Genomic DNA, 27,169 nt, shown 5'->3' on the forward strand with positions numbered 1-27,169 from the left:
AAGTGGAATTCCTCAGAAGTACAGGGGAGGAAGTTTTGTCCTGAGGGGAGACCTTTTGTCTGCTGATCACCTGTCACAGGAAGACAGTTCAAAGATTCAATCTGGATTCTCCAGGGCCAATGGACAAAGGAAAGATTTTTGGACAAACAGCTTTGTTTTACACAGGCTCAGGGCCTTCTTCCTAATCCAGCAAACTGACAGGACCTCTGGTCCTTGGAGGGCTCCAGTCCTCCAGGAAAGGTTGGAAGGTGTTGACCTACTGAGGCCTGATAAGACGGAGTGCTAGTTCAGATCTGAGGCTGTTATGAACTTGTCATCATAGAATAGACCCCTGTGTGGGTTCTGAAGCCATAATCACCTGCCAGAGCTCATGTTGGAGTTGGGGTGATTGCTGGTAAGCTTATTAGCATGTCGGTTCTTCTGTTGTTTTAATATTTTCTCTGTAATGCTTTTATCTTAAAAATACAATATGCTTGTAAAGGAAGTGCTGTGTGCTAACTTATAAGGGTAAAAACAACAAGGAGTCTGGTGGCACCTTAAAGACTAACAGTTTTATTTAAGCATAAGCTTTTCTGGGTAAAAACCTCACTTCTTCAGATGCATGGAGTGAAAATTACAGATGCAGACATAAATATACTGACACATGAAGAGAAAGGAGTTACCTCACAAGTGGAAAACCAGTGTTGATAGGGCCAATTCGATCAGGGTGGAAGAGTCCACTCCCAACAATAGATGAGGAGGTGTCAATTCCAGGAGAGGCAAAGGTGCTTCTGTAATGAGCCAGCCACTCCCAGTCCCTATTCAAGCCCAAATTAATAGTGTTAAATTTGCAAATGAATTTTAGTTCTGCTGTTTCTCTTTGAAATCTGTTTCTGAAGTTTTTTTGTTCAAGTATAGCTACTTTCAAATCTGTTATGGAATGTCCAGGAAGATTGAAGTGTTCTCCCACTGGCTTTTGTGTGTTACCATTCCTGATGTCTGATTTGTGTCCATTTATTCTTTTATGCAGGGACTGTCTGGTTTGGTCAATGTACATGGCAGAGGAGCATTGCTGGCACATAATGGCATATATAACATTAATAGACATGCACGTGAATGAGCCTCTGATGGTGTGGCTGATGTGGTTGGGTCCTCTGATGGTGTCACTAGAATAGATATGGGGACAGAGTATGCAACGAGGTTTGCTACAGGGATTGGTTCCTGGTAGTGTTTCTGTGGTATGGTGTGTAGTTGCTGGTGAGTATTTGCTTCGGGTGGGGGGGCTGTCTGTAAGCGAAAACTGGCCTGTCTCCCAAGGTCTGTGAGAGTGAGGGATCGTTTTCCAGGATAGGTTGTAGATTGTTTATAATGTGCTGGAGAGGTTTTAGCTGGGGGCTGTACGTGATGGCCAGTGGTGTTCTGTTATTTTTCTTGTGGGGCCTGTCCTGTAGTAGGTGATTTCTAGGTATCCGTCTCACTCTGTCAATCTGTTTCCTCACTTCCCCAGGTGGATATTGTAGTTTTAAGAATGCTTGATAAAGATCTTATAGGTGTTTGTCTCTGTCTGAGGGATTGGAGCGAATTTGGTTGTATCTTAGGGCTTGGCTGTAGACAATGGATTGTGTGATGTGTCTTGGATGGAAGCTGGAGGCAAGTAGGTAAGTATAGCAGTCAATAGGTTTCCGTATAGTGTGGTGTTTATGTGACCATCACTTATTTGCACTGTAGTGCCAGGAAGTGGATCTCTTGTGTAGACTGGTTCAGGCTGAGGTTGATGGTGGGGTGGAAATTGTTGAAATCCAGGTGGAATTCTTCAAGGGCCTCCTTCCTGTGGGTCCATATGATGAAGATGTCATCAATGTAGTGCATTGAAGATGTCATCAATGTAGTGCAAGTAGAGGAGGGGGGCTAGGGACAAGAGCTGAGGAAGCGTTGCTCTAAGTCAGCCATAAAGATGTTGGCATACTGTGGGGCCATGTGGGTACCTATAGCAGTGCCATTGAGTTGAAGGTATAAGTTGTCCCCAAATCCCCAAATCTGAAATGGTTGTGGGTGAGGACAAAGTCACAAAGCTCAGCCACCAGGTGTGCCGTGGCCACATCAGGGATACTGTTCTTGACAACTGGTAGTCCATCCTCATGTGGAATATTGGTATAGAGCTTCTACATCCATGGTGGCCAGGATGGAGTTTTCAGGAAGATCATTGTAGTTTCCTCAGAAAGTTGGTGGTGCCTTTAAGATAGCTAGGAGTGCTGGTAGCATAGGGTCTGAGCAGAGAGTCCAAATAGCCAGATAATCATGCTGTAAGAGTGACGATGCCTGAGATGATGGGGCGTCCAGGGTTTCCAGGTTTATGGATCTTGGGCAGCAGATAGAATACCCCTGGTTGGGGCTCTGGGGGTGTTTCCGTGTAGATTTGTTCCCATGCTGTAGTAGGGAGTTTCTTGAGCAGATGGTGTAGTTTCTTTTGGTACTTCTCAGTGGGGTCAGAGGATAGTGGCCTGTAGAATGTGGTATTTGAGAGTTGCCTGGCAGCCTCCTGTTCATAATCCGACCTGTTCATTATGACTACAGCACCTCCTTTGTCAGCCCCTTTGATTATAATGTCAGAGTTGTTTCTGATGGCGTTGCGTTCCGTATGGCTGAGGTTATGGGGCAAGTGATGCTGTTTGTTCACAATTTCAGCCTGTGCACGTCTGCGGAAGCACTCTATGTAGAAGTCCAGTCTGTCATTTCAACAGTCAGGAGTCCACAAAGAATTCTTCTTCTTGTTGTGTTGGTAGGAGGGTTCCTGTTGGTCAGTGCATTGTTCAGTGGTGTGTTGAAAATATTCCCTACATCAGAGATGATGAAAGTAGGCTTCCAGATCACCACAGAACAGTATCATGTTTGTGGGGATGGTGGGGCAGAAAGAGAGTCCCTGAGATAGGACAGACTCTTCTGCTGGGCTAAGTCTGTGGTTGGATAGATTAACAATTTTGTTAGATGAGTTGAGGGTACCACTGTTGTAGCCCCCTGTCGCATATAGGAGTTTAGATAGTTTACTGTCCTTTTTCCTTTGTAGAGAAGTGAAGTGTGTGTTGTAAATGGCTTGTCTCATTTTTGTAAAGTCCAGCCACGTGGAACTTTGTGTGGAAGGTTGGTTTGGTATGAGAGTCTCCAGTTTTGAGAGCTCATTCTTGATCTTCTCCTGTCTGCTGTACAGGATGCTGATCAGGTGGTTCCTCAGTGTAATATGTTGATTGCAATGGATTTTTTACCTTCAGTCCATTTGGTATGATGTCCATCTGTTTGCACTTGGAGTGGAAGATGATGTCTATCTGTATCTATGCGAGTTTTTTGTTGAGGTTGATGGATTTCCACTCCATACAGCTAAATTTAGTGCCTTGCATGGTGTCAAGTATCAGGGGGTTGCTGTGTTAGTCTGTATCCACAAAAACAATAAGGAGTCCTGTGGCACCTTAAAGACTAACAGATTTATTTGAGCATAAGCGTATACTTATAAGCATAGTAATTACACTGTGTACCATTTCTGAGGAGGGAAGTGAAGCAGGAAGCTTAAGCAGACCGTCTTTTTCTAGGAATAACACAGTGAAAGTAGAGAACCATTCAGCCTAGAAATACCCCAGTCAGGAGGGAGAGAGATGCACATCTCCATCCAAGAAAGGCAAAGTCTAGAAGCCAGAAGCCTGAGTGTGGGTGTTCTTGCTGAACTACTACAGGGAAACACAGGAGCAGTTGCCCTGAACTGTGACACGGTCATAGGAAGAAAAGCTGGCAGGATATGCTGTTTCTCTGCAAATAAATGTAGTAAAAAAAGAGAAGAAGAAGAAGAAGAAGAAGAAGAAAAGACAGGTAGGACTGTTTCTCAGTAGGATGGTTCCAAAATGCTCCACAAAAGCACAAGCTGGCTTTGTAAATATAGCTTCATCTTCACTTTCAAGACAAGAAAGCATCAAATCCAACAGAACAGACATAATTAAGACTGAGTATCGTTGATTAAAAACAAAACAAAAACAAAAATAAAACACTCTGCCTCTCAAATATAACCCTGTTTCTAGATGGAATGTAGGACGTTACAAACTATACATATGATGATGTATAGATAATCTCCTTTGTATACACACTTCTGCTAGGTGAGACTCCCTCCAGGTTCACTGGAACTGCTTCTAGCCAGGATAATGTAGCAATTAGGAGCTTTAGAAACACTAGATTCTGCCGGTAATGTCCTTCAAACTGTGCTGAACACACTTAACAATGATAACCTTGATTTCCACTCCCCTCACTCAGCATTCCCCCTGGCAGTTGTTAGTCAATCTGATCAATGGCAACTGGCTGTGGTGCAACAATTATACCAGTGAGTCAGGGGCTCTCCAGAGATTTTTGTTTTGTTTTGGCATGCACAGTGCATTCTTTTTGTTTCTCTGGTCCTGATATTCTTTTATTTAATAAAATGTCCCATTTTGAAGAGACAGTCAAGCTAAACACAATAAGCAAAGAAGCACATTCCTAACGGATAAAAATAAACTTAAAACACTAAAAAGGCAAAGCAATACCATCAATCAAAGGATGCAGAGCAACATACACAATATAATTTATAATGACAGATGATACATAATATTTCAAAAAACATGGAAACTGTTTTTGATTCTCATAATAGCATATGAAAACATAGACCATATATATTCCAGCTGACCCCAATACCTTTCCAAGGTCTTCCAGACACCCTGCCTGTTCCTATCTTTTGACATTTTCTCTGACTCTACTGATTTAACCAACATTTGTGGTGACTTCATTATGCCCTGAATGCACCTAATGAGAAGGAAAATCTGCGACTTCACCACATACATCTATATGGTGGATGTTATCAGTATTATGTTTATTAGTCTGTACATCTTACAGAGAGCCAACTCATCATTTTGGAACTCAATTTAATTCCATGTTTTTAGCCTGTCAAATTTGAAAAGAAGAAGGAATCCAGACTAGAACCACTCACAGATATTATGCATTTCCCTGACACATGAACCAAACTAGGAAAACTAGACTTGATGAACTCTGCTAAGAAGAGCAAAAAAAGATGGGGTCAAGTTGGGTTACTATGAAAAATATCAGTGAATTTAATTACATTACTGCAGACTGATCTCTTCTATGTCGCTACATAGCAGGAACATCATGGACAGGTGGAATGTAGGCTTCCCCACACTATCCTGGCAATGTGCCGCAACTCTGACTTGGATGGAATACACACAGGAGTCAGAAAGTAGTAACATATGCCCATCCAGTCCTTGAAGCCTCTATTATCACTTGCAAGGAGTCAAATGTGGAGGTGATTTTTGTGATGTAGGTACCCAGAAACCAGGCTAAGTCAATATCTCTTTTCATATAGATCAAACACTTGTGAGGTGGTGGTAATGATTTTCAGTCCCTGCCAACATAAGCTGGATTCAGGCAAGTGACCTAGATGCAAAAAGCTTCATTACCTGTTCAATTCTTGCAGTTTGTTCTTGAAGAATGCTAAGAAAATACCTAAGGAGGACAGCACTGGAAATAATACTGACCCTGTGGCATCTGTGGGATAGAGCTGGCTGGTCTCTAAGCTAGTTGCAGGGCTTGGAAAATCTACCCATCATTCGTCATCCCCAAGTCTAACACCACTAAGTAGGGTGAAAAATGTTGTAATGCTATCTAAGACTGCCCGCCTACCAAGACCCTGCAATTTAAAGATATAAGAGTATGTCCTGTTTATTGGGTACTGCCAATCAACTTTCCATTTAATACTGTTAAAACTGTAACTTTCATATAATCTCTCTCTCTCTCTTCTTGGCTTCAATCCAATTTTTCCTCTTCACCCCTCCCCCATAGAGTATGGTACATCTCTGCCTGTAATGTTTAGTGTCCTAACTTTTCTTTCCCTCTGCCTCCTTATCTTCCTTTTCCCCTACAATGTTTTCTCTATTATACTTCCGTTCCTGTATTTTCTCTCTCATATCTTTTTTCATGTTCTCCCCAAGCTTTTCCCATATGTAATGAGGATGTACACTCCTGGGGCCACATAAGGCTTCCTCATCCATCCAACTTCTCAGGACTAGAGTCAGGCTTTAGAAGATTGCATCGTGGAGGCAGTACCACCATAGTCTGATGGTTTTCTAAATCTGAGCAGCCTAGACAGCTGACATGTCTGGAAATAGCTGTCAGCCCAGAGAGACAATGGAGCCGTTGTGGCAACAAACCACTCACGTGAAGCAATCAGGGTGGAGTGAGGAGGCCAGGAATTCCCCTCGGGTGATCCACACCTTATCTTCCACCAATATATGTATTTTATCAGGCACTGGTTTTGTCAGTTTGTTGTTGTTAGCAGAACCTCCAAAGGGCATGTCTGGGGAGAGGAGACTAGCTCCCAGCCACCTTATGTAAGTGTATGTCTACATTGGCAAATTTCTGCACCACAAATGATAGCACTTTTATTAAACTGCTGGAATTAAACCGCTGTTACGTGTCCACACTGTGCTCCTTGTGACGGTGGAGCGTATCCACATTAGAAGCTCTTGCAAAGGCAAAGAGAGCAATGCATTATGGTAGCTATCCCACTGCGCACCTGGCCGCAGGGTGCTTTGGGAAGGGTTTACAATGCCTCATGGGGCAGGCACAGCATCACATGATGCAGGTTTCCCAATCCCATTGTTCCATGGGCATCCTACTACATTGCCAACTGCTTTTCAACTGAAGTGTGTGTGTGTGAGGGGGAGTGTGTGTGACAGGAAGTGTGTGTGTGTATGGAGGGGGGGAGAGAGACAGTGTGTTTTGGGGGACAGAGAGTGTGTCAGCATGCTATCTTGTAAGTTCAGATAGTGGCAGAAAGCAACCAGCCCTGCGGCAGGGGGAGGGGGAAACCCCGACATCAGCCCCTGCCTCCCTCCCTGGGCTCTCTGCACAGCAATCTCTCTCTCTCACACACACACATCTGCCTCTGTGTCCAGCAGCACGAGCATTCCACATTAATTGTTTGCTTTGTGTCCCGGAGCAGATCAGCAGAGCATGCAACATCTGTCAGAAATGGTGCTTTGAAAGGGAAGGAGCACATCTCCAGGGCAGCCAAGTTGAAAACAATGAGCAGAGTGGGCACTTGAGGCATTATGGGACAGCTTCGGAGGCCAATTACAGTGCAGAAAGCGATCAAGTGTCTACACTGGCAATAAAGCACTGGAGCCTCTGCATAAATAACCTTACGACTCTCGTCGAGGTGGTTTTTCTGCAGTGCTGCAACTGAGGAGTTTCTGCCCAGAAAGGGGCTTGGCAGTATGTACATATCTGCAGTTTGAGTACAAAAAGCTGCTTTACTGCGCAGAAACTTGCCAGTGTAGACAAGCCCTGAGCCACTCCAAGATTACAGCGGCTGAGTGACTACACCTCATCTCTTGCATCCTGTGCCTATTCTATTGATGATTAAATGGATCTAGGATTTGTCCAGTAGAATGGGCACTAGGAGCTCTAAATTTCAGACTGTCCTGTGTGCCGTAATTTAGCTCTATAAGATGGAAATATTCAGAGAGCAGTACAGTCACTCAAGTTATATATTGTCAGCAAGATGAGACTAGATATTCTACTGTAACATATTGCATTCATGTGGCTGAGCACCAAAATCATTGTTCGTGTCCCATTTCACAACTTACAGTTATTCTGACTGTACATTTTTATTCAGTTTTACTGAGCCTAAAAGCAGAAGAATTAATAAAACCTGAATTTTGAATTCAGCTCCAATGTTAGCCTAGATTTGCTTGATTTAAACCACAGAGAACCTTACACTGACATCCGGCTTCCCAGAAAATCACAAAATAAGGTAAACTAGGCTAAAAATGAAGCAAACGGAAAAAATATGTCATCATAAAATTCTGTAGTTGATTTCCTTTCCTCTTCAAAAGTCCTTTCCCCCTTACATCTCATTTGGTCCCCAAACAATATAAAATCTAACTTTTATAGGGTCTTCCTTATATCACCTTGACAGAAGAACAGGCTGGAAATACGGTAGAGATACAATCATTTCAGATATGGTACATGTAAGAAGCTTACATACAGATTCTGTTTGTGGGGCAACCTACATTCCATGTGGTTTACCATTTAAATTATGGTGTTGCAGAAAGAAAACATAAGTTCATGATATTTTGAGTCTGACTCTTCACTATAATCCAAACTATTGTGGCTAAGTAAAAGGTTTACAGAAAGTAATCGCTTGAATTTCAAATGGTGCCGAGCACCTGAATATCCCATTGAGTTCTGTGACATTTGTGGGTAGCTACTACTTCTGATAATGAGCCATAAAAGTGTGGGCAATGAGTTCACAATAAAAGATACTGCTCCAGATTTCCTAAATATTTCCCATATTTCACTGCAAAGCAGCTTAAGTCCTATTGACCCCTTCCACCCCCCCAGCAAATTTGAATGGTGACAGAAACTGTGCAATTGTACTGTCCCATATGACATTCCCTAGAACTTTATATATGATCTACTTTCTGTATATATTAGCCACAGCCTACTCTATCCCTGGTTTAGCTATGTGTCCCCTTGTCCTTTGTAATAACAGCGTAGTACCCCACCTGATGTACATCCCACTTAACCAAAACATCACTGTCTCTCTAGTAAAAAATGAGATGTCCAAAGGGTGTCTTACTGCAGACACTATGAACATCATGATCTCATGTGCTTATATATATTTTTTTCTCTCTGAAAATGTCTAATAAAAATAAATTATTAAAACATAATCTCACCTATAACTTTTCCCAGGAAGAGTGCCTTTGGGGAGTTGAACTGAGTGTCAGATGCTATCGGCAGGCTGTAACTTGCTGGAGGATAATGATCAAGCTGGGGAAAGTAAAAAACAAGAGGAGACTTTTAGAACCATACCCTGTTACCCTGCTAGTGAATCAGGTCTTCTTGTGAAGATTATAGCTCCATTTAGATCTCTATTTCTGGATGCTCTTGTTTTATCTGTGATAACAGTGACAGTACCCTTGAGAGCCAAGGTCAAGCCACTGTTTTGCAAGGAATTCATTGTACCTTCAGTGGTCAGAGGTAAATGAAGGGTAGTTCGTGATACTCCTTTTATACTCTCAGAAGCCTGCACAAGAATTAAAATAGGAGGTGTGTGAATGCAAGCACAATTATTTCCACAAATGTGACTATACACAGGCAATACTCTCAAAGAACTACAATTACTGGTAACTAACTTCTCTAGCTTCCTTATGCAAAGTATCCAAGCAAGAGCCTAAGAGCAGAAGCTCTTGTGCTTATTAAACTGGGAAGGAAGAAAATGCATTGGTGCTGTTATAAGACCTGTAGAAAAACTTCTGTGAGCACGTTCAGAAATGCTTTTCAATTGCACATAACTTTACCAGTCACCAACTGTTTAATGCTTAGTCATGGATGTACACACAGGTTAAAGTCTTAACGTTCAGCCATTTTTGAGTTATCTGTATGGAAAAGATTGTAGCAGTATTTTCTTACCTTAGGCAAATTATAATTTGTTTATAGTCTCACATAATGCAAAAATGGCTGAACAGATTTTCTCAGACTTGCAAGAAGAAAAAGTTCACCTTTCAGCTGAGATGGGGCATGTAAAATTTCAGTCTAAGAGAAGGTTTATTTTCCAGAGTTATAAGCAGATGAAGACAAAGAGTTAAAAATAAAATTGGATTGCGACATAAACCACAGCAGGTGCCAATAAGCACACAGTAAATTATGTACTTGATATCAGTTTCCATGGTAAAAGGGAATCTGGCATCTAGCATCACATGCATAATTTTCATTAACATTAATGGAGTTACATGTGCATCAGGTGAGGAAAATACACCCCTCTTCTTTCAGGAGACAAATGTTAATAGCTTAAATCTGAGTTAGGAATCCAAAACAGTGCTGTACTCAGTGTTGTCATCATCACAGTCACCTGGTTACTGAACTAACAAAGACTTGAGAGAGGTATGCCAGGAACAGCTTGTTGAAATAATTACCCAAGGTCTGATTTTTCAGTCTCTCACAACTGGTTTTACATTAGTCTAACACCACTGACTTCAAGAGAATTGTTTCTGATTCATTCTTCTGTGGGAGGAGAATCACGCTCAGCTGTGTGTGAAACCAGAATAGAACTAATTTTCCTGGTTTTCCTCTGACTTGTGCTTCTGTAAATCAGGGACAACTCCACTGAAGTAAAACCACTATCAGTGGGAAGATAATCTGGCCCAGAAGCACTGTACTTTATTTTGAAATTGGCTAACATTTCCTTTGAACTCTCCCATCTCCATCACCCATCAAGGAAAAGCACTGTCTAAATATTTCTTTTTACTGTAGCACAGAATTCTAGCTGTGGGATCTATATGTCTGAGATCACTAGGACACCTATTATATTTATTTGTACTGTGGGAGGGACTAAGAGCACCAGGCATGGACCCCGTTGTACAAAAAAACATATAACAAAAACATAATTCCTGCTCCACAGAGCCAATTACGGCTGGATAATGTACCAGGAAAGAAAAGTGAAATTAAATTACAATTCAGTGTGAGCATCTTTATCAAAAAATGTTAGGCACCAGTCCTGCCAGCCTGTTGCATGGTGAAATTCCTTTTGACTTTAGTGCGAGTTCCATGTGTGGAAGAATCAACCCCTTGATGAATCCAAGGGAAATCTCTATTTTGTTATATAGGGACAGAATAGGGCCTGTTCTGCATATGCATGCTGCAGTGCATCTCCTCAGCAACATGGACTACTGCCAGCACATCAGACTGGTCCTCTGCTATCTATGCTGCCTTCCCATAGAATATCAAGTCCAGTTCAACATCTTGGTCCTTATCTTCAAGGTGCTCAATGAGCTGGGCCCAGCATATCTAAAGGCTGCCTCATGATCTGGGGTGAAGACTGTGTTCACCAACTCTGCTCCTCAGGCTCAATGGAACTCTCTTGGGGGTGAATCTCAAACTGTGTAATGAAGTCCCACAGGAACTATGAACCATCACAAATCTCATCACCTTCCACTCCAAGTGGCAGGCATACTTCTTTGACCTCGTCTTCTCTAATATAAACAGATTGTAGTGTGTACTTTTAAAATAAAACTACATCCTCCTCACCCAAAACCCTACCAAAGCAAAACATGATGAAGCATGGGGTCATTATACCGTCTCAATGAAATGGCTGTGAGAATATTTTTAACATAGGCAAAATAACATATTTCTCCCTAACCATTTTAGCTGAAACTACCACAAAAGTTACTTGATGCTGACACCTGTCAAGCGAAATTTCACCCAGAACAGTTTAAGTTTGGCAAAGTTACAAGTAACTGAAAACAGGTTTTGTAATGGGACATGTCAGACAACCTCAGTTATCCGTGGTGTGGCTGAGCTGCCTCGGATAGAATGCAGGGGAGTGAGGAATTCCCCTTACATCCTGCACCAGCTACTTGTATCATGGAGAACAGTGTGGGAGGGAGATTCTATTCTCTCTCTCATACAGGGAGGTAGGGATTAGGAGAAACCCAAACCTTGGCTCTGTCTCTTCCATCCAAAGTGCTGGCCAGTACAGCTGTGCCAGGGATCGGGGGAACCAAGAGGCAGATTGTGTAATTTGTTTCTCAGTTTGCTCAATGCATGGAGTTAGTGGCAGACCTACATATGAGTCCATGCCATGTACTTTGAGGCTGAGCTGGTGAAATTTTGCTGTTGGTATCTGCATGGAAATGTTCAAATTTAAGTAAAAACTGAAAAAGTAGGTGAAGAAATCCAAAAGTGCAAGTTTCAGATATCTTCATGGATCTCCTCACCAAAGCTCAACTCAGCTTATTTAAATCCCCCCTTTACTTCCCCTAGAGAAAAAGGAATATGGGAAAATGACTGAAATAGATGGTTAGAATAAACCTTTACTTTAAATCCAGAGAAATTAGATTTTATGATTCTTTCATGGGTGCAGGAACAAAGAAAAGATTTCTGATTATATATGAAATCAGCCCACTACACTAGCTCCTGAACCCCTTGGGGAAGTTCTGGTCTGCATCCAGACCCAAAATTTGTGAATTGTGCCCTTCCCATGTTTGACGCTATGAATTAAGGGGAATATTGTTCAGCTAGTGGGTAAATAGTATATATGGTGCTTAAGGAATAAAAGGTAGGTCAGTGGTGAGATTTCTTTTCTCTTATTTTTATTATTTGTCTGTGTTCTATTTGAACAATCTTATAAAAGAAAACACAATTTTAGAAGAATCTAATCTAGAACATTTATAGGTTGGTTTCAGAGTAGCAGCCGTGTTAGTCTGTATTTGCAAAAAGAAAAGGAGTACTTGTGGCACCTTAAAGACTAACAAATTTATCTGAGCATAAGCTTTCATGAGCTACAGCTCACTTTATCGGATGCATTCAGTAGAAAAACACAGGCGCTTGGAAGGAGTGGATTATTTCTAAAACTGATTCTCTATTGCCATCCAGTGGCTGTTCTGGTATCAGCTGCTAGAACTAAACTGCTTGCAATCATCAGAAGAAATATAGCAATTATCTCAGTCTAATGTGGATCAAGATTCATAATAGAAAAGGAAATGTTACTATCACATGCTATTTGAAAAGGATATTGCATTATTTAATGAATACAAAATAAATCATTTCCATATACATAGGATGGCATCATGAATGTGTGTTAAATTGTAGTTTATTGATTATCTTTATGAGTTTTCATTACAGTTTCTTTTCTTTTAAAAATAATTAATTGCATTTGAACTGAATATAAATACAAAGCAAGATTGTGCACGCAGTACAAACCAAACTGGGAGAAAATGTTCAGCTTCAGTTCTCAAGTCGAATCAAGCCAACAAGGCTGACTTTATTGGAAGTTGCTGTTGGCTAGGGAGAAGTTCAATACAATTCCATTTCTTTTAGATAACTACTCACTTTGATAATGTAACTCATGCTCTGTGCTCGCTGCTGGTGCACTTTACTGGTCTTTTGCAAAAAAGCAATGAGCATACATGGCTCGCACATGAAGTAGAATGCAGTGTAAACTAATCTTTTGGGTAGATCAGATCCCTTTGTGGCTGGCAGAGGTCAGGGTCACTACCTAATGCTCTCCTGAGCCCTACGTAGAGGACATTCCCTCCCACTTATTCAGGGTAGAGGAGAAGAGGCTCTCTATACCTTCTTCTGATGTTAATTGTAATAATGTCACCTTTTCTTGGACAATGTGTTATTGCTATCTTTCACGGCAGAGCCAAGAGTAGAACCCAGGTATCCTGCTTTAATCTCAAAATTATCTTGAATATATCCAGATACATGACTGTTTCCTACCAAATACTTGTGAGTATTCAAGGTGGTGTTGGAGCATTTCACAACAAACAATCCAAAGCCAGAAGTCCTTACTCGGTTTTTAATCAGTCCTTATTCCAGTAGAATTCCCATTGACTGCTATGAAAACGTTGCCTGAATGAGGCCTGAGCAAAAACTGAGTGAGCACATCAAGATTTGGCTCACCAATTGAGTTTCACGGCCACATTTTCTCATTATGGTGTAGTGAGTAGACTACTGTTCAATAATGGCTCTACCACCAATTTGAGGCCTGATCTTGCACTTCTGAAGGTAATGGGGTTTTGCCATTGGCTTCAATGAGAGCAGGCTCAAGTACTGGATCCGTGACTGTATGTGACTGAACCTAGGAACTTGTTCTGTGACTTTGAGTAAATCATTGAACCTCTGTGTGGCTCAGTTTGACCATGTGCAAAATGGATATGGAACAAACAGGGATGTAGTGAAGCTTAATTAACATTTGTATTAGATATTCAGATGAAAATTGCTATATAGATGTAATTATTATTAGTTTTAAGTAAGGCTCCATATTTTCTTCTCCAGGGCTATACACTGATTTAAGAACTACTGCTTAGGCTATTACAGTCTTCTTCCAAAGGGATTAACTGCATTCACTTATAATAAAAGCTTTTCACATTGATTTACATTGGAAATTCAATCAGCATAGGATGCATTGCAGTTAAAAATTAAACACACAAGGTCCCACCCCTCCCCTTAACAAAAATTGACTAGATCCTTAGCTCATGTAAACTGCTGCAGCACCACTGAAGTCAATGGTTTATAGCAGCTAAGCATCTGGCCCAATATGTGGAAAATATGCAAACTCAGATGAAGGCTTAATAATTAGGTATGTTTCTAAATGCTGGTCTCATAATGTAACAGGAGCACTAATGTGAAAACAGATCCCTGTTTTATCTTAAATTAACTCTTTACCTTGGCCACCATCAACTGAAACAACATTATGGTAATTTCAGATCATTGTGGGCTCTTTTTCCCTATGTTTAATTGATGAACTTTATGTCAAATGTTAACAGAAGCAATAATAGACTATTTAATGCCAGGCTATTAAAATTAAAGAGTGTGACCCTTTGTGCTCAAAGACAATGCTATTGGGACATTAATTTGTCCAGTATGTACTGTCATATAATGTAAAATGTGTATCTATTTCTGGTTATGTTTATTTTATACATTGATTTTTAGGCTTTTAACCTTATTTCTGAGAATATTTTTGACTTTTTCTGGGCATTTAGTCACAATAGCATTATGTCAATATAATGAGCTCACAGACAGAGAAACACATATGCTTTTATTATATGAAATATATTATATAAATGATCTTTCTGCATACAGTTTATCAGGTGAGAGCCAGTGTTTTGTGACATGGTCTTAAGGAAGAATTTTGAAAACATATATAAATGAATGCCAAGTTTTTCAAAAGTGACCATTGATTTTGGGTGGCTCATATTTTGCATACAGCTTGAGCCCTTTTAATGGAGCCTGATTTCTAGAGGGTGAGCGCTCAGCACATTCTAGAAGTGCAACTCCTCTGAGGCATTTCAAACACTGAGTCATCCAACATCATTTGAAAATCTTGGCTTAACTCTTAGACCTTATCTACATTTGCAGTGGTGTGTAGGGTACAGGTAGCTATGTGCCACCGTGAAAGACAGCGAAAGGCTCGGCAGCTCCCCACTGCTGGAGCCTTTGGCTGTGGCAAGGAAAGGCTCTGATGGAGGGAGGTGCTGGAGCTTTTTCCCCAGAGGTAAAACAATAGCTTCATAGAAAAAGATAAAACTTTGGTGAGACCAGAACCAGGGTTTCCAGTGTTCCAAACATATGGCCTGTTTTGACTGTTGGCCTGAAAGAAGAATGGCTTGTTCTGAGTGAGATTTGAGTATATGTGGATAGGTGTAAAAGAACAGTTCATTGTGAGGTGGGTTTCAGATACCAGACTCCATGGTTTCAGAAATACAAGAGTATGGACAACTTGCAAATGGTTATTTGATGCGTCTGGAAAATTTAAGCTGCAAAATATAGGCCCAAGAGAAGAAAAATGTTTTAATATAAGAACATTTAGAAAACAGTCTCATTTTGCAAACTGTAGATGGGAGTATGTTAGATTTAATGCCAGACACTGATATTATTTTCAAATGACATTCATATATTTTATAAAGCTTATATAGGATGGCGAATGTGTTCCTGTAGAAATTTGTTGGGCTGGGTAGTACATAGCCCTGGGGTACATAATACATACATGGAAATGGCTTTGAAAGAAGGCATGGAGGTTTGGAGACCTGCTGAGAATCTACAACTATATCCCAATAAGGAAACTGATCATTAACATTAAATTTTGCTGTGTTCCTTTGGGTATTATTCTATTTAATATTAAAATACATCCCGTTTTTATTTCTTGTGTAACAAACTTAATAGCTCTTATATAGCACAACAGGAAAAACAAGTATAATAGGAAGATATAACAGAATAATGTAGTGTCCAGATTCTATCCTCATTTGGAATCTTGATTTTTGGGGCACTGAATGGGAAGACAGAGGGAGGAAGTATGAGTCTAGCCCTAAGACAAAAATTCTTTCCATTTCACTGCTCTATAACAGCATAATCCAAAGTCCAATGAAATCAACAGAAAAACTCTCATTGACTTAAATGGACTTTGGATCAGGCCCTAAGCATAGGAAGATTTTTTCTTGGACTTTTTTTTATTTTTTTAAAAAGAGGCTTTATTGATGTGTGAATAACTCTATGCACCATTTGATCACCAAAAACTTGATATTAGATAGAGAGTGTTCTGTTGTTTATGATCTGGAAAATACCCTACTGAAGTATTATAGCCTTTAATGAAGTCAAAACAATTAAAACTTGCCCTACATGGCCTAAAGCTCAGTTCCTGACTTTTCATTTACTAGGATAACATATTCCTCATTTGTCTTACTTAGCTTCTTCTTGTCTACAGATGAACTTATGCAGCCTTAGAAATGTGTCATGGCTACTGGCAGTTGATATTTTAATAGTGGTGAGAGACAAGAATTTTTATAAGCAGATTTAAACGTTGTCCACATCATCAAAAAAGCAGAAGAAAAAAAGATCAAATGTTTTCCTATATGAATTTTTTTAAAATAGTTTTCTTGAAGCCTAGACCAAAAGTTAACACTGGACACAATTCTTGAGAAGTTGGTGGCATTATAAACAGGACACAGTAATTTAATGAGGCAATAACTGTTGATTTATTCATAGTCACTGAATGAGACAATTGTAATGTACAGCCTGTTTGACAGAGTCCCTGTTATTTTGTTTAAATATGCCTATATTAGTGATGAGGGCCATAATTGCAACAACTAAAATCATTCACACTAAACATTTTATGTCAAAGACTTTAATCAAGTTCTGATTGACCGGCACAAAGACATAAGTTACTATCCAAGTATTCAACAGACGTATGTTTATAGCATCAGCTGGAGTACCAACGGGCTCAATAGTGAACCTCTTATTCTATTTATTCTAAGTGATACCCCCTGAGAGTTGTGACAAAACAACTCCACAGAACATATGTAGTAGTGATTTATTGTCAGAATGAAGATTATTTAAATATTTCTGACACTGAATGTACCCTACAGGGTTATTACAGTAAGTTAGAGAGACAGGTATTCTGAATATGAACTTGCTGTTAACACAAGAAAAACAAACTCCATACACTGGAGTTGGGGCACTGATGAGAGTGACATTTTCTAGTGCTAGGTTTCAGAGTAGCAGCCGTGTTAGTCTGTATTCGCAAAAAGAAAAGGAGTACTTGTGGCACCTTAGAGACTAACAAATTTATTAGAGCATAAGCTTTCGTGAGCTACAGCTCACTTCATCGGATGCATCCGATGAAGTGAGCTGTAGCTCACGAAAGCTTATGCTCTAATAAATTTGTTAGTCTCTAAGGTGCCACAAGTACTCCTTTTCATTTTCTAGTGCTGTGAGAGTTTGAGAAACTGCACCTGGCAAGCAAGCTGCCTCATTTAAAAAGAGGTAAACAATCTGCTAGTCAGGCTGGAAAATGGTTTATAAAAGGAAATACAAGTCCACTTGGAGTGGCAGTATTGTGCCAAAGAGAACCCAAACATTATGACCTACCTTAGGACATTGAGACCTTGTCTACACTTGCAAGTTTCTGCGCAGTAACGCAGCTGTCTGCGGTGCAACTCCCGAGGTGTACACACTGCCAAGACACTTAGTGTGCAGAAACTGCGCAGTTGCAGTGCTGTAAAAAACCCACCCTGACGAGAGGCTTACAGCTTACTGTGCCAGGGGTACAGCACCGTGGTGCCATTGTAGACTCCCTGGTCAATTACAGCACTGTGATTGCCCTCCGGGAGTTGTCCCACAATGCCTTTTCTCGCCTCTCTGGTCATCGGTTTGAACTCTACTGCCCTGCCCTCAGGGGACCACTCCTTAAATTTCTTGGGAATTTTGAAAGTCCCCTTCCTGTTTGCTTGGTGACACGAGCAATGGTCTCAGTGCATCTTTCCAGGTGACAAGGCCTGGTTCATGCACAGGCGATCCCCCTCTTGGAGCAATGCTGAGCTGCTGGACCTCATCAGCATTTGGGGAGAGGAGGCTGTCCAGTCCCAGCTGTGCTCCAGCTGTAGGAATTATGATACCTACGGACAGATTTCACGATGCATGACAGAAAGAGGCAGCGCAGGGTCAAAGTGAAGGAGCTGCGGAATGTCTACCACAAGGCGCGGGATGCAAACTGCCGTTCCAGCGCTGCGCCCACGAACTGGTTCTATAAAGAGCTGGACGCGATACTCGGTGGCGACCCCACCTCCACTGCGAAGGCCACTGTGAATACTTTGGTGGCTCGCATGCCAGTCGAAAGTGGATTGAGCCAGGAGGAGGAAATCTTGGACGAGAATGTGGAGGGGGACCTAGAGGCAGAGGATGACTCCGAGGTTAGAGATGCATGCAGCCAGGAGCTCTCCTCTACCCCGGAGGAGTCTAGCCAGTCACAGCTGTCGGAGCTTGGCGAAGTGCAAACAGGAGAGGAGGCTCCTGGTAAGTGGCTTTGATTTTGGGAATCACTGAAGTGAGTTGTTGGGGGCAGGAGGGTTGCAGAAAGCAGGCTTGTGTCTGTATGATGCACATACCACCAAATGCCTAGTCTGAGCGGCGGAACAGGGTGTTGATTGACTCTCTCACTTCATGGGAATCTGCTTCAGAGATCTCCACAAAACTCTCATGGAGATACTGGGCAATCCGCTGCCCAGGTTCTTTGATTGAGCTGCTTTGTTTCTTGGCTCATTAAGGGTGACCAAGGTTTCCTGCACCACTCTGCTGTCACGGGGAGTTGGGGGGTGGCATTGCTGCACACAGGCGAGCTGCATATGGGCCAGGGCGGAAGCCGCAGTCTTGGAGAAAACCCGCCCTTTATTCCCCACTTACCCTCAGCAGTGAGATATCTTCCATAATGAACACAGCCTGTGGAAAATGTGGGGATAGTAATGATTATAAAGCCCCCACCAGGGCCGGACTAAGACCTTTAGAGGCCCTAAGCACTGAAAAGATTATGGTTTCCCCCCCATATGTAATTCAAAATAAAAACAATACCATGCCATAAAATAAAATTTTATTTTTTGAAATGACACAAAACTTACATGTATGCTGAAATTAAAATAGCTTCTTTCTAGATTTTCTGATTGCAAAATTCTGGATAAATTCATTGAAGCTGACTCGATGAAGCATGTCTGCTTCCATACACAATAGGGAAAGTGAATCAAGTCTGTCCTGACACATTGTTGTTCTCTGAGGGTTTTTTATTCTTTTCAGCTGAGAAAAAGAGCGTTCTGCGGAGCAGTTAGTAATCATCAATGTGAGAAAAATATGTAGTGTGATCTCTACATTTGGAATTACACATTGTGTTCCATCTTTCAATATTGTGCCATGAAGATCAATGTGACTGAATTTCATTTTTCCTGTTTTATTAAACTTTGCGTGCATATACCAGTGGAACTGCCATAGTTCTCCACAGAGATTCATGTTCAAGTCAACAGGTTATGAGTCAACTAGCTTTTGGGAACCTTGTGAATATTGTTCATCAGATAAGTCCATATCGTTTAGAAAAGAAAATCTACTTGATACTTCTTTGTACACTTCACCTTTCCTCTTCATATGAGCGTCAAGTGTATCACTTATAGAGTAATAAATAGATGCGCGAAATTTGTCTCTAGGATTCAATGCTGTTTTTGTTGCACTGCTATCATTTGCTTGTTTTTTCCTGATTCACTTGCAGGACTGGGCTTCTTTGTAGTTAGTGTTATGCAAGATATCTTTTGATATGTCTTCAAAACTTTTGAAATCATTCCTCAAAGTGTGTAAGTGGTCTGCTAATGATTGACAGAGATCTGCACGTTTTCAAATCCAATTCTTTTTCTTGGAGAGCTTGACTTGTGTGGTAAAAGTGGTGTAAAATTTCATTCCACATGGTCAACATGAATACAAACTCTAGTTCTTGCATCTTGTTTGCAATGTTTTCTGCCTCTCATATAGTTTCTCCCTTTTGTGATTGGTTTTCAGCTATACTTTCTAATGCATCCACAATCTTTGAGTAGGACTCCAGAATTGCACTTGTTGCCACTGCATGTGCCTCCCAGCAAGTATTGGAAAGAGATTTCAACACACAATCATTGCCCAAATATGTTTTAAGAACTGCCCATCGGTGTGTTGAGGCAGAGAAAAATGTATAAAGTAACTGGACTGTTGAGAAAAAAAAACTTACTGCCACTTGACAACAATCAACAGCACTGCGGCCAACAAGATTGAGAGAGTATGAAACACATGGTATGAATATGGCATATTTGTTCTGTTCTAAAAGCTTCTTCTGCATTCCTTGATAACACCCTGACATGTTGGCAGCATTGTCATAAGATTGACCTCTGCACTTTGAGAAATCTATTTTGCAAATGTGGCACAGATAATGCAGTACTTGATTTGCCATTTCTTCACCAGTGTGGCTTTTCAAATTGAGGAATGTTATAAATCATTCAACTGGTTTTCCATCTGTGGGAGACTTATCTTAGTACAATACTCAATTGATCAGTATGTGAAAGATCAGGTGTTGAGTCGACAGATAAAGTGAAGTACCCAGCAGTACTTATTTCATCCACAATAGCTGAACGAACTTTGTCACTCATTAGACCAATGAGTTCATCACATATTGTCTTGGATAAGTATGATGGGTTACCTTTGTCAGCATTCCCATATTTTGAGATATGGCCTGCTAAAAATGAGTCAAACTGAGCCACAAGCTCCAACAATCCCACCAAATTTCTATTCTGCAATGATCCAAATATGTCATTTGATCCCTGGAAAGGCAGACCACATTCAGCTAATGTTTGAATAACAGCTATAACATGCTGCAAGACAGTTTGCCAGTATTCACGCTCCCCTTTAATTTTTTCTCCCAATTTTTGTGTCAATCCAAAGCCATGTCTTTGATTTAAATATGTCAACATTGAATCTCTGTGAGTAGTGCTATTTTCATGTTGTTCAATTAAAACAGTATTCCGCCAGTCACTAAATCCATCTGCAGCAAACTGGGATGTTGAAGGTTTATATGCAAAAAGTTTGCAAACAAAACAGTACACAGACCCTGTTGATGGTGAATACAGTAACCGTTCTCGAGTGAGTGTATTTCTCACCATTTGCTTTCATGCCAAAAAAAATTTTTTGTGGACAATATCTTGTTTGTTTGCCATCGGTAAAAGTCTGACATGATTTCTCAAATGGCCTAGTGTGGTGTTGACAGACATTTGGTCCACGATCTATCCAGTAAGCTACATCATCGATACTGAAATCAACCCACATACCAGGATCTTTTCTCCTATTATTTACAGCATGAGCAGGTTCAGTCTCTGACACATCCACACATTGCAATACATGACAGGATCTGATTTCCTCGCATTATTTTGATCTACATTAGTAGGACGCCCTCCTGGTTTAGGTGGGGATAAGTAATAAAAAGAGAACAGAAAAATGGGGGAAGAGTGTGTAGTGGAGTGTAAGGAAGTCTAACAAAGTTCTGATTTTTCCCATGATGACTACTTTGATGCTTTTTTTTGAAATATCAAATTTTTTCAAAAAAAAATCTCATATTTTTTGGTGTCCCCTGCTTTGCTGGTGCCCTAAGCATGTGCTTTGTCTGCCTATTGGGTAATCCAGCCCTGGGCCCTCCCCGCTACAGTCATGGCTCTCCCCTAGAGCCACATGTCCAGTATGGTCCTGGAACATTGTTTTCCCCTGCCCCTGCGGTTTCTCACCATTTTGGGTGTCTTGTGGCTCATGTGTGCTTGCTGGGGGTCAGCCAGTTAGTGACAGATATGTGAATAGTAGCTGAAGTACAGTACCCATTGCACTGTACTCCAAAGGAGAAAGTTGAATAGGATACCTGGACATACACAAATCTTTAACTATCCTGGGACCGCACCTCCTCCTGGAACCCTCCCTTCCTGCATCCCCCTCAGTGCTGATGTGGTTTTTTTCTCTCTCTCCCCTCAGTTGTTGTTTTTTAATAAAAGAGTTGTTTTGTTTTAACTGAAAGCAAACAGAGCCCTGCAAAGCAACAGGCAATTTTCTTAAACCTTCATAGTGCATCATCTGCATCAATCACAATCACCTCCTAGCATTACAAGCACTGCACTCCTGAGCACAGCAACAAATATTAGTGGCTTTCAGCTTCAAATTGCTGCCTCAAAGCATCCCTGATCCTTATGGCCCCTGTTGCACACCTCTACTAGCCCTCGTCTCTGGTTGTTCAAATTCAGCCTCCAGGAGCTGAGCCTCAGCAGTCCAGCCCTGAGTGAAGCTTTCACCCTTCCTTTCACAAATATTATGGAGCGTACAGCATGCAGCTATAAGCATAGTAATATTGTCATTGGCCAGGTCCAGCCTCCCATATAGGCAGCATCAGCGGGCCTTTAAACAGCCAAAAGCACGCTCAGCAGTCATTCTGCACTTGCTCAGCCTGTTGTTGAACTGCTCCTTTCTGCTGTCAAGCTGCTCCATGTATGGCTTCATAAGCTACAGAATTAAGGGGTAGGTAGGGACTCCTAGGATCACAGTGGGCATTTTGACTTCCCCTATAGTGATCTTCTGGTCTGGGAAGAAAGTCCCAGCTTTCAGCTTCCTGAACAGGCCAGTGTTCTGAAAGACGTGTGCGTCATGCACCTTTCCGGACCAGCCTGGATTAATGTCTGTGAAATGCCCACAGTAATCCACAAGCACCTGTAGAACCATTGAGAAATACCCCTTCCGATTAATGTACTCGGTGGCTAGGTGGTCTGGTGCCAGAATTGGAATATGCGTGCCATCTATCGCCCCTCCGCAGTTAGGGAAGCCCATTTGTGCAAAGCCATCCGCAATGTCACACACGTTGCCCAGAGTCACAGTCTTTCAGAGCAGGATGCGATTAGTGGCCCTGCACACTTCCATCAACATGAGTCCAACGGTTGACTTTCCTACTCCGTACTAGTTAGCGACTAATCGCTAGCAGTCTGGAGTAGCCAGCTTCCATGGTGCAATCGGCACTCTTCTCCAACAGCAGAGCAGCTCTCATTCTCGTGTCCTTATGCTGCAGGGCTGCGGCGAGTGCATCACACAGTCCCATGAATGTGGCTTTCCTCATGCAAAAGTTCTGCAGCCACTGCTCATCATCCCAGACGTGCATGACAATGTGATCCCACCACTCAGTGCTTGTTTCCCGAGCCCAAAAGTGGCATTCCACTGTTGGCAGCACCTCTGTGAATGCCACAAGCAATCTCATGTTGTAGCTACTATACGTGGTGAGATCAATGTTGAACTGCTCTTGTCTTTGTAGTTTAAGGAATAACTCCACTGCCACTTGTGACATGTTAGTGAGAGCGAGCAGCATATTGGGTAACACTGAGGAATCCATTCCTGCAGACCGAAGATGCAGAGCTCACAGTACACAAACTGTTGAAAGATGGTGCCAAATTCAGACAGAAGCACAGGGATTGCTAGGATGTGAAGCAATGCACCATGGGGCATTGGGACAGGATCCAGGATGCCCCGCAACCCCCTCTGCCTTCCCACACCTCTTAGCAGCAGAAGAGGAAGAGATGCTCTGTGGGATAGCTGCCCAAAGTGCACCGCTCCTGTCATAAATATAAAGGGAAGGCTAACCACCTTTAAATCCCTTCTGGCCAGAGGAAAAACCCTTTCACCTGTAAAGGGTTAAGAAGCTAAAGATAACCCCGCTGGCACCTGACCAAAACGACCAATGAGGAGACAAGATACTTTAAAAGCAGGAGGGGGAGGTGGGAAAAAGGGTTCCCTCTGTCTGTGTGCTGTTTTTGCAGGGACCAGAGCAGGAATGCAGGTCAGAACTCCTGTAAAGAGTTAGTAAGCAATCTAGTTAGATATGCATTAGATTCTGTTTTGTTTAAATGGCTGATAAAATAAGCTGTGCTGAATGGAATGTATATTCCTGTTTTTGTGTCTTTTTGTAACTTAAGATTTTGCCTAGAGGGATTCTTTATGTTTTGAATCTGATTACCCTGTAAGGTATTTACCATCCAGATTTTACAGAGGTGATTTGTTTACTTTTTCTTTAATTAAAATCCTCTTTTAAGAACCTGATTGCTTTTTCATTGTTCTTAACATCCCAGGGTTTGGGTCTGTGTTCACCTATGCAAATTGGTGAGGATTTTTATCAAGCCTTCCCCAGGAAAGGGGGTGTAGTGCTTGGCGGGATATTTTAGGGGGGAGACGTTTCCAAGTGGGCACTTCCCCTGTTCTTTGTGTAACACTTTGGTGGCGGCAGCATATAACCTAAGCTGGTAAGAATAAGTTTAGGGGGTCTTTCATACAGGTCCTCACCTCTGAACTCTAGGTCACCTAAGTCACTTTGATCTCTAACACCCACATTTTCAAGCACAGAGTAATGCATATCTTCCCAGATTCTGAGAAATGGCAGGTGATATTAATCCTGTGTCTTGGAATGGGCTCTGCATCAGAGGTTAGTGCAGCCCACCAGAACAAAACAATGCCTTCTTCTCTAAAGTATGTATATACCCATGTTAAAGTTGCCTCATTTACAGGGAAAAAACAGGTAAACCTCAAAGCCTTCCCTTTTCTGGGGTATAAACCAGAACCAAATTAAAATCTTCCCTTTTCCAGGGTATGATATAGGTAGCATAGGATTTTTCCTATCATGCACCATTCCTTTCCTTATTCTCTTTTTCATGCTTATTGTCTGGCCCTGTAGTTTAATAAGCCCCACCTGCATCTGCTCCCCAACTATTTAACCCAGTTTTGTTCCATACATCTGTTGACCTGACAGGGTAAAAAGCCCTCAACCTAGTTTACCCTATCAGTGCACCCCTAGAGGTGTGTGGAAGCCTCCGAAGACCCAAATGAGTAGTTTACTTTCTCTCACTCAATGTAATGTTGGATTAACCCCATGAGAAGCTAGAGTTAGGCTAATTAATGCAAGGTTGGCACCCTTAACTGTGTTGGCATTTTCCAAATAGAGTATGAGAGATGTTTTTATATCCCATCACCAAGTTCTAGAACAAATTGTAACAACCAGCCATACACCTTCAGGAAACATTCCAGGCACCACAAAATAGAAGCATTAAGGTCCAGAGGAAAAACTGACTACAAATCTTACCTGATATCAGTTTATAGTTTGATAAATAAGAAACACCCTACCAAAACAATTTGGTGAATAATCTGTACGTTACATAGTTGCTGAGGCTGTGACTCTTTACAAACATAAGAGTAACTTTCTGAAGAAATTCTGCCTCAGTGCAACCAAAGTGATTCTGAATCAGAGATGAGTGCATACTCGACTGTGAGCTTCAGGCAAATGATGCCATAATCCACTGACAAAGTTTTCCCCCTTCTGTTTTTTTACTGGCAGGTATCCATTTTGATCACCTCTTGGTAAATACAGTGACAGCTCCCATCCTTCATCTTTTGGCTTGGTTCCCAAGGAGCCCTCCTTTTGTTACATTTTATTCATGGTGCCTGCTGTGCTGGTTCCCTCGCATTATAAACTAGGGGAGGGGATTAAAGAAGACAACATAAAATAAAGAAGTCAACTCTTTGGATGCCTTAAGTATGGACCAGTTATCTGAGATTCCTTGAGGGACCTGCAGGTCAATCTTCAAACATCCATCATTTAAATAACTAAAAAACCAACCAACAAACCCTGCCAGAGAAATGTTTCCCTTTCCCTCATTTTCTCAAATGTGGAATTTCTCTCCAAAATTACAATGTCCTAAGGTCGAGGAAGGGCAATATTCAATTCTACACTAATGACAGAATTAAGGTCCCATATCTTACAACACATTAACGCTAGTATCAGGATTTTTACCAGTAGAAAACCCAGAAATGTCCCCTTTCTGGTGGACATACAGCTTTTGTTTCTAGCCTTAGCAGCTCACAAATACTATGACATTATTATGTACAATAAATCTACTTTGTGTAATCTTCTAAAGTTTTTAAAATGTATTTTCTGTTTCTAAGGCTTGGACAACTGGAGTCATGGTACTAAGGGAGCTTGGCTATAAACACAAAAGAACATGTAAAACTGTGCCAAAACCATTTTTCAATACTTCATAAATATTTCTCGGATAGTTTTTCTATAAAATTTGAGGCATTTGTACAATAAATGAAGCTGCGGTGTGGTATAAGGTTTTATTGGCACTTGTCTGGGATGATATGCCTATTTTATTTTTGGTTTGCCATTTGTAAGTACTCAGTCTATCTGAAACACATGGCAGTAAAGCTTTTATACCACACCATTCGATATTCTCCATATATTTTCACATATGTGACAGGAACTGAAAGCAGAACTATCTGATTAACATATATTTAAACAAAGAAAAGGGTGTTTGGAAAACATTAACTGCTTCTCACAGGGCCTCTGTGAGATACATAAATAGTATTGTGCTCATTTACAGAGAAATAAATTGAGGCACAGATAGGTGAAGTACTTGCCAGTGTCACACAGAAAATGAATTAGGACTGGAATTCAAGAATCTAGAGTCCTAGGCCCTCAATCATACTCCTTCACTTATGTCCCAAATCCTGCCAACACTTATGCACATCCTTAATTTTATACTCTTGAATAGCTCCATTGGCCATAGCTCCATTGAGCTCAATGGATCTATTCATGTACATAAATTTAAGGATAGGCATATTTGAAAGTTTAGGACATTGGTAAGAAAGAAAGGATGCTCCTATGACTAGCTCACAAGACTTGGATTCAGTAGATTTGGGACCAGTTATGCTATGTTGTAACGTGTATTCATATCTTTATATAGAAAGCAATAATAGTATATTTGGTATACCTATGACTATCACTGTTAGTAATAAAGCTATATAGTATCCAAAGGCTCAGATGTATATTTACCTGGAGAACTATGTCCCTTTCATTCCGTGTGACATTAACACTGTGTGGCTGTCCATTTGCCATGTTTCTGTGGTCTACATCAATGTTATATGGCTCTCTAGTGCCTCCAAGGTTGTATCGAATCTGTAAGTTTCCTACAGAAAGAAATGTACAACATTTTAAGCTATTTATACCTTTATTTCCCAGAGCTTTTTTTCCCCCTCTTCATTTTAATTTTTAATTGTGACCTCCATCATTTCATATTTAAATCACTCTTGGAGTTGAGCTCTGCTGCAGAAGAATTTAAATAGGAAGAGTCAGTGCCTGATAATTTAAACCTAGTGAGGTGGTAATTGTTTCCAGTTTACAACCATAAACCAGATAGTGACCAGCATCTCAAACCAAAGCAGCTGCAAACAGTACTAACTAAAAAATAAACAAGTCAGAATTATA

General features: G+C 41.1%; 1 protein-coding gene across 1 annotated transcript in view; it reads right to left on the minus strand.

Moving 5' to 3' along the window:
- CNTNAP2 (contactin associated protein 2) overlaps positions 1 to 27,169 on the minus strand; it is a 1,664,903-nt gene that overhangs the window by 86,810 nt on the left and 1,550,924 nt on the right. Inside the window, exons 20-21 of the mRNA XM_038391157.1 lie at positions 26,738 to 26,871; positions 8,742 to 8,835 (exon numbers count right to left, since the gene is read on the minus strand). Coding sequence (XP_038247085.1) covers positions 8,742 to 8,835; positions 26,738 to 26,871 — 228 coding nt within the window. The remainder of the gene's footprint in view (positions 1 to 8,741; positions 8,836 to 26,737; positions 26,872 to 27,169) is intronic.

Source organism: Dermochelys coriacea, chromosome 2, assembly GCF_009764565.3.
Source record: "Dermochelys coriacea isolate rDerCor1 chromosome 2, rDerCor1.pri.v4, whole genome shotgun sequence".
Taxonomy (NCBI): Eukaryota; Metazoa; Chordata; order Testudines; family Dermochelyidae; genus Dermochelys; species Dermochelys coriacea.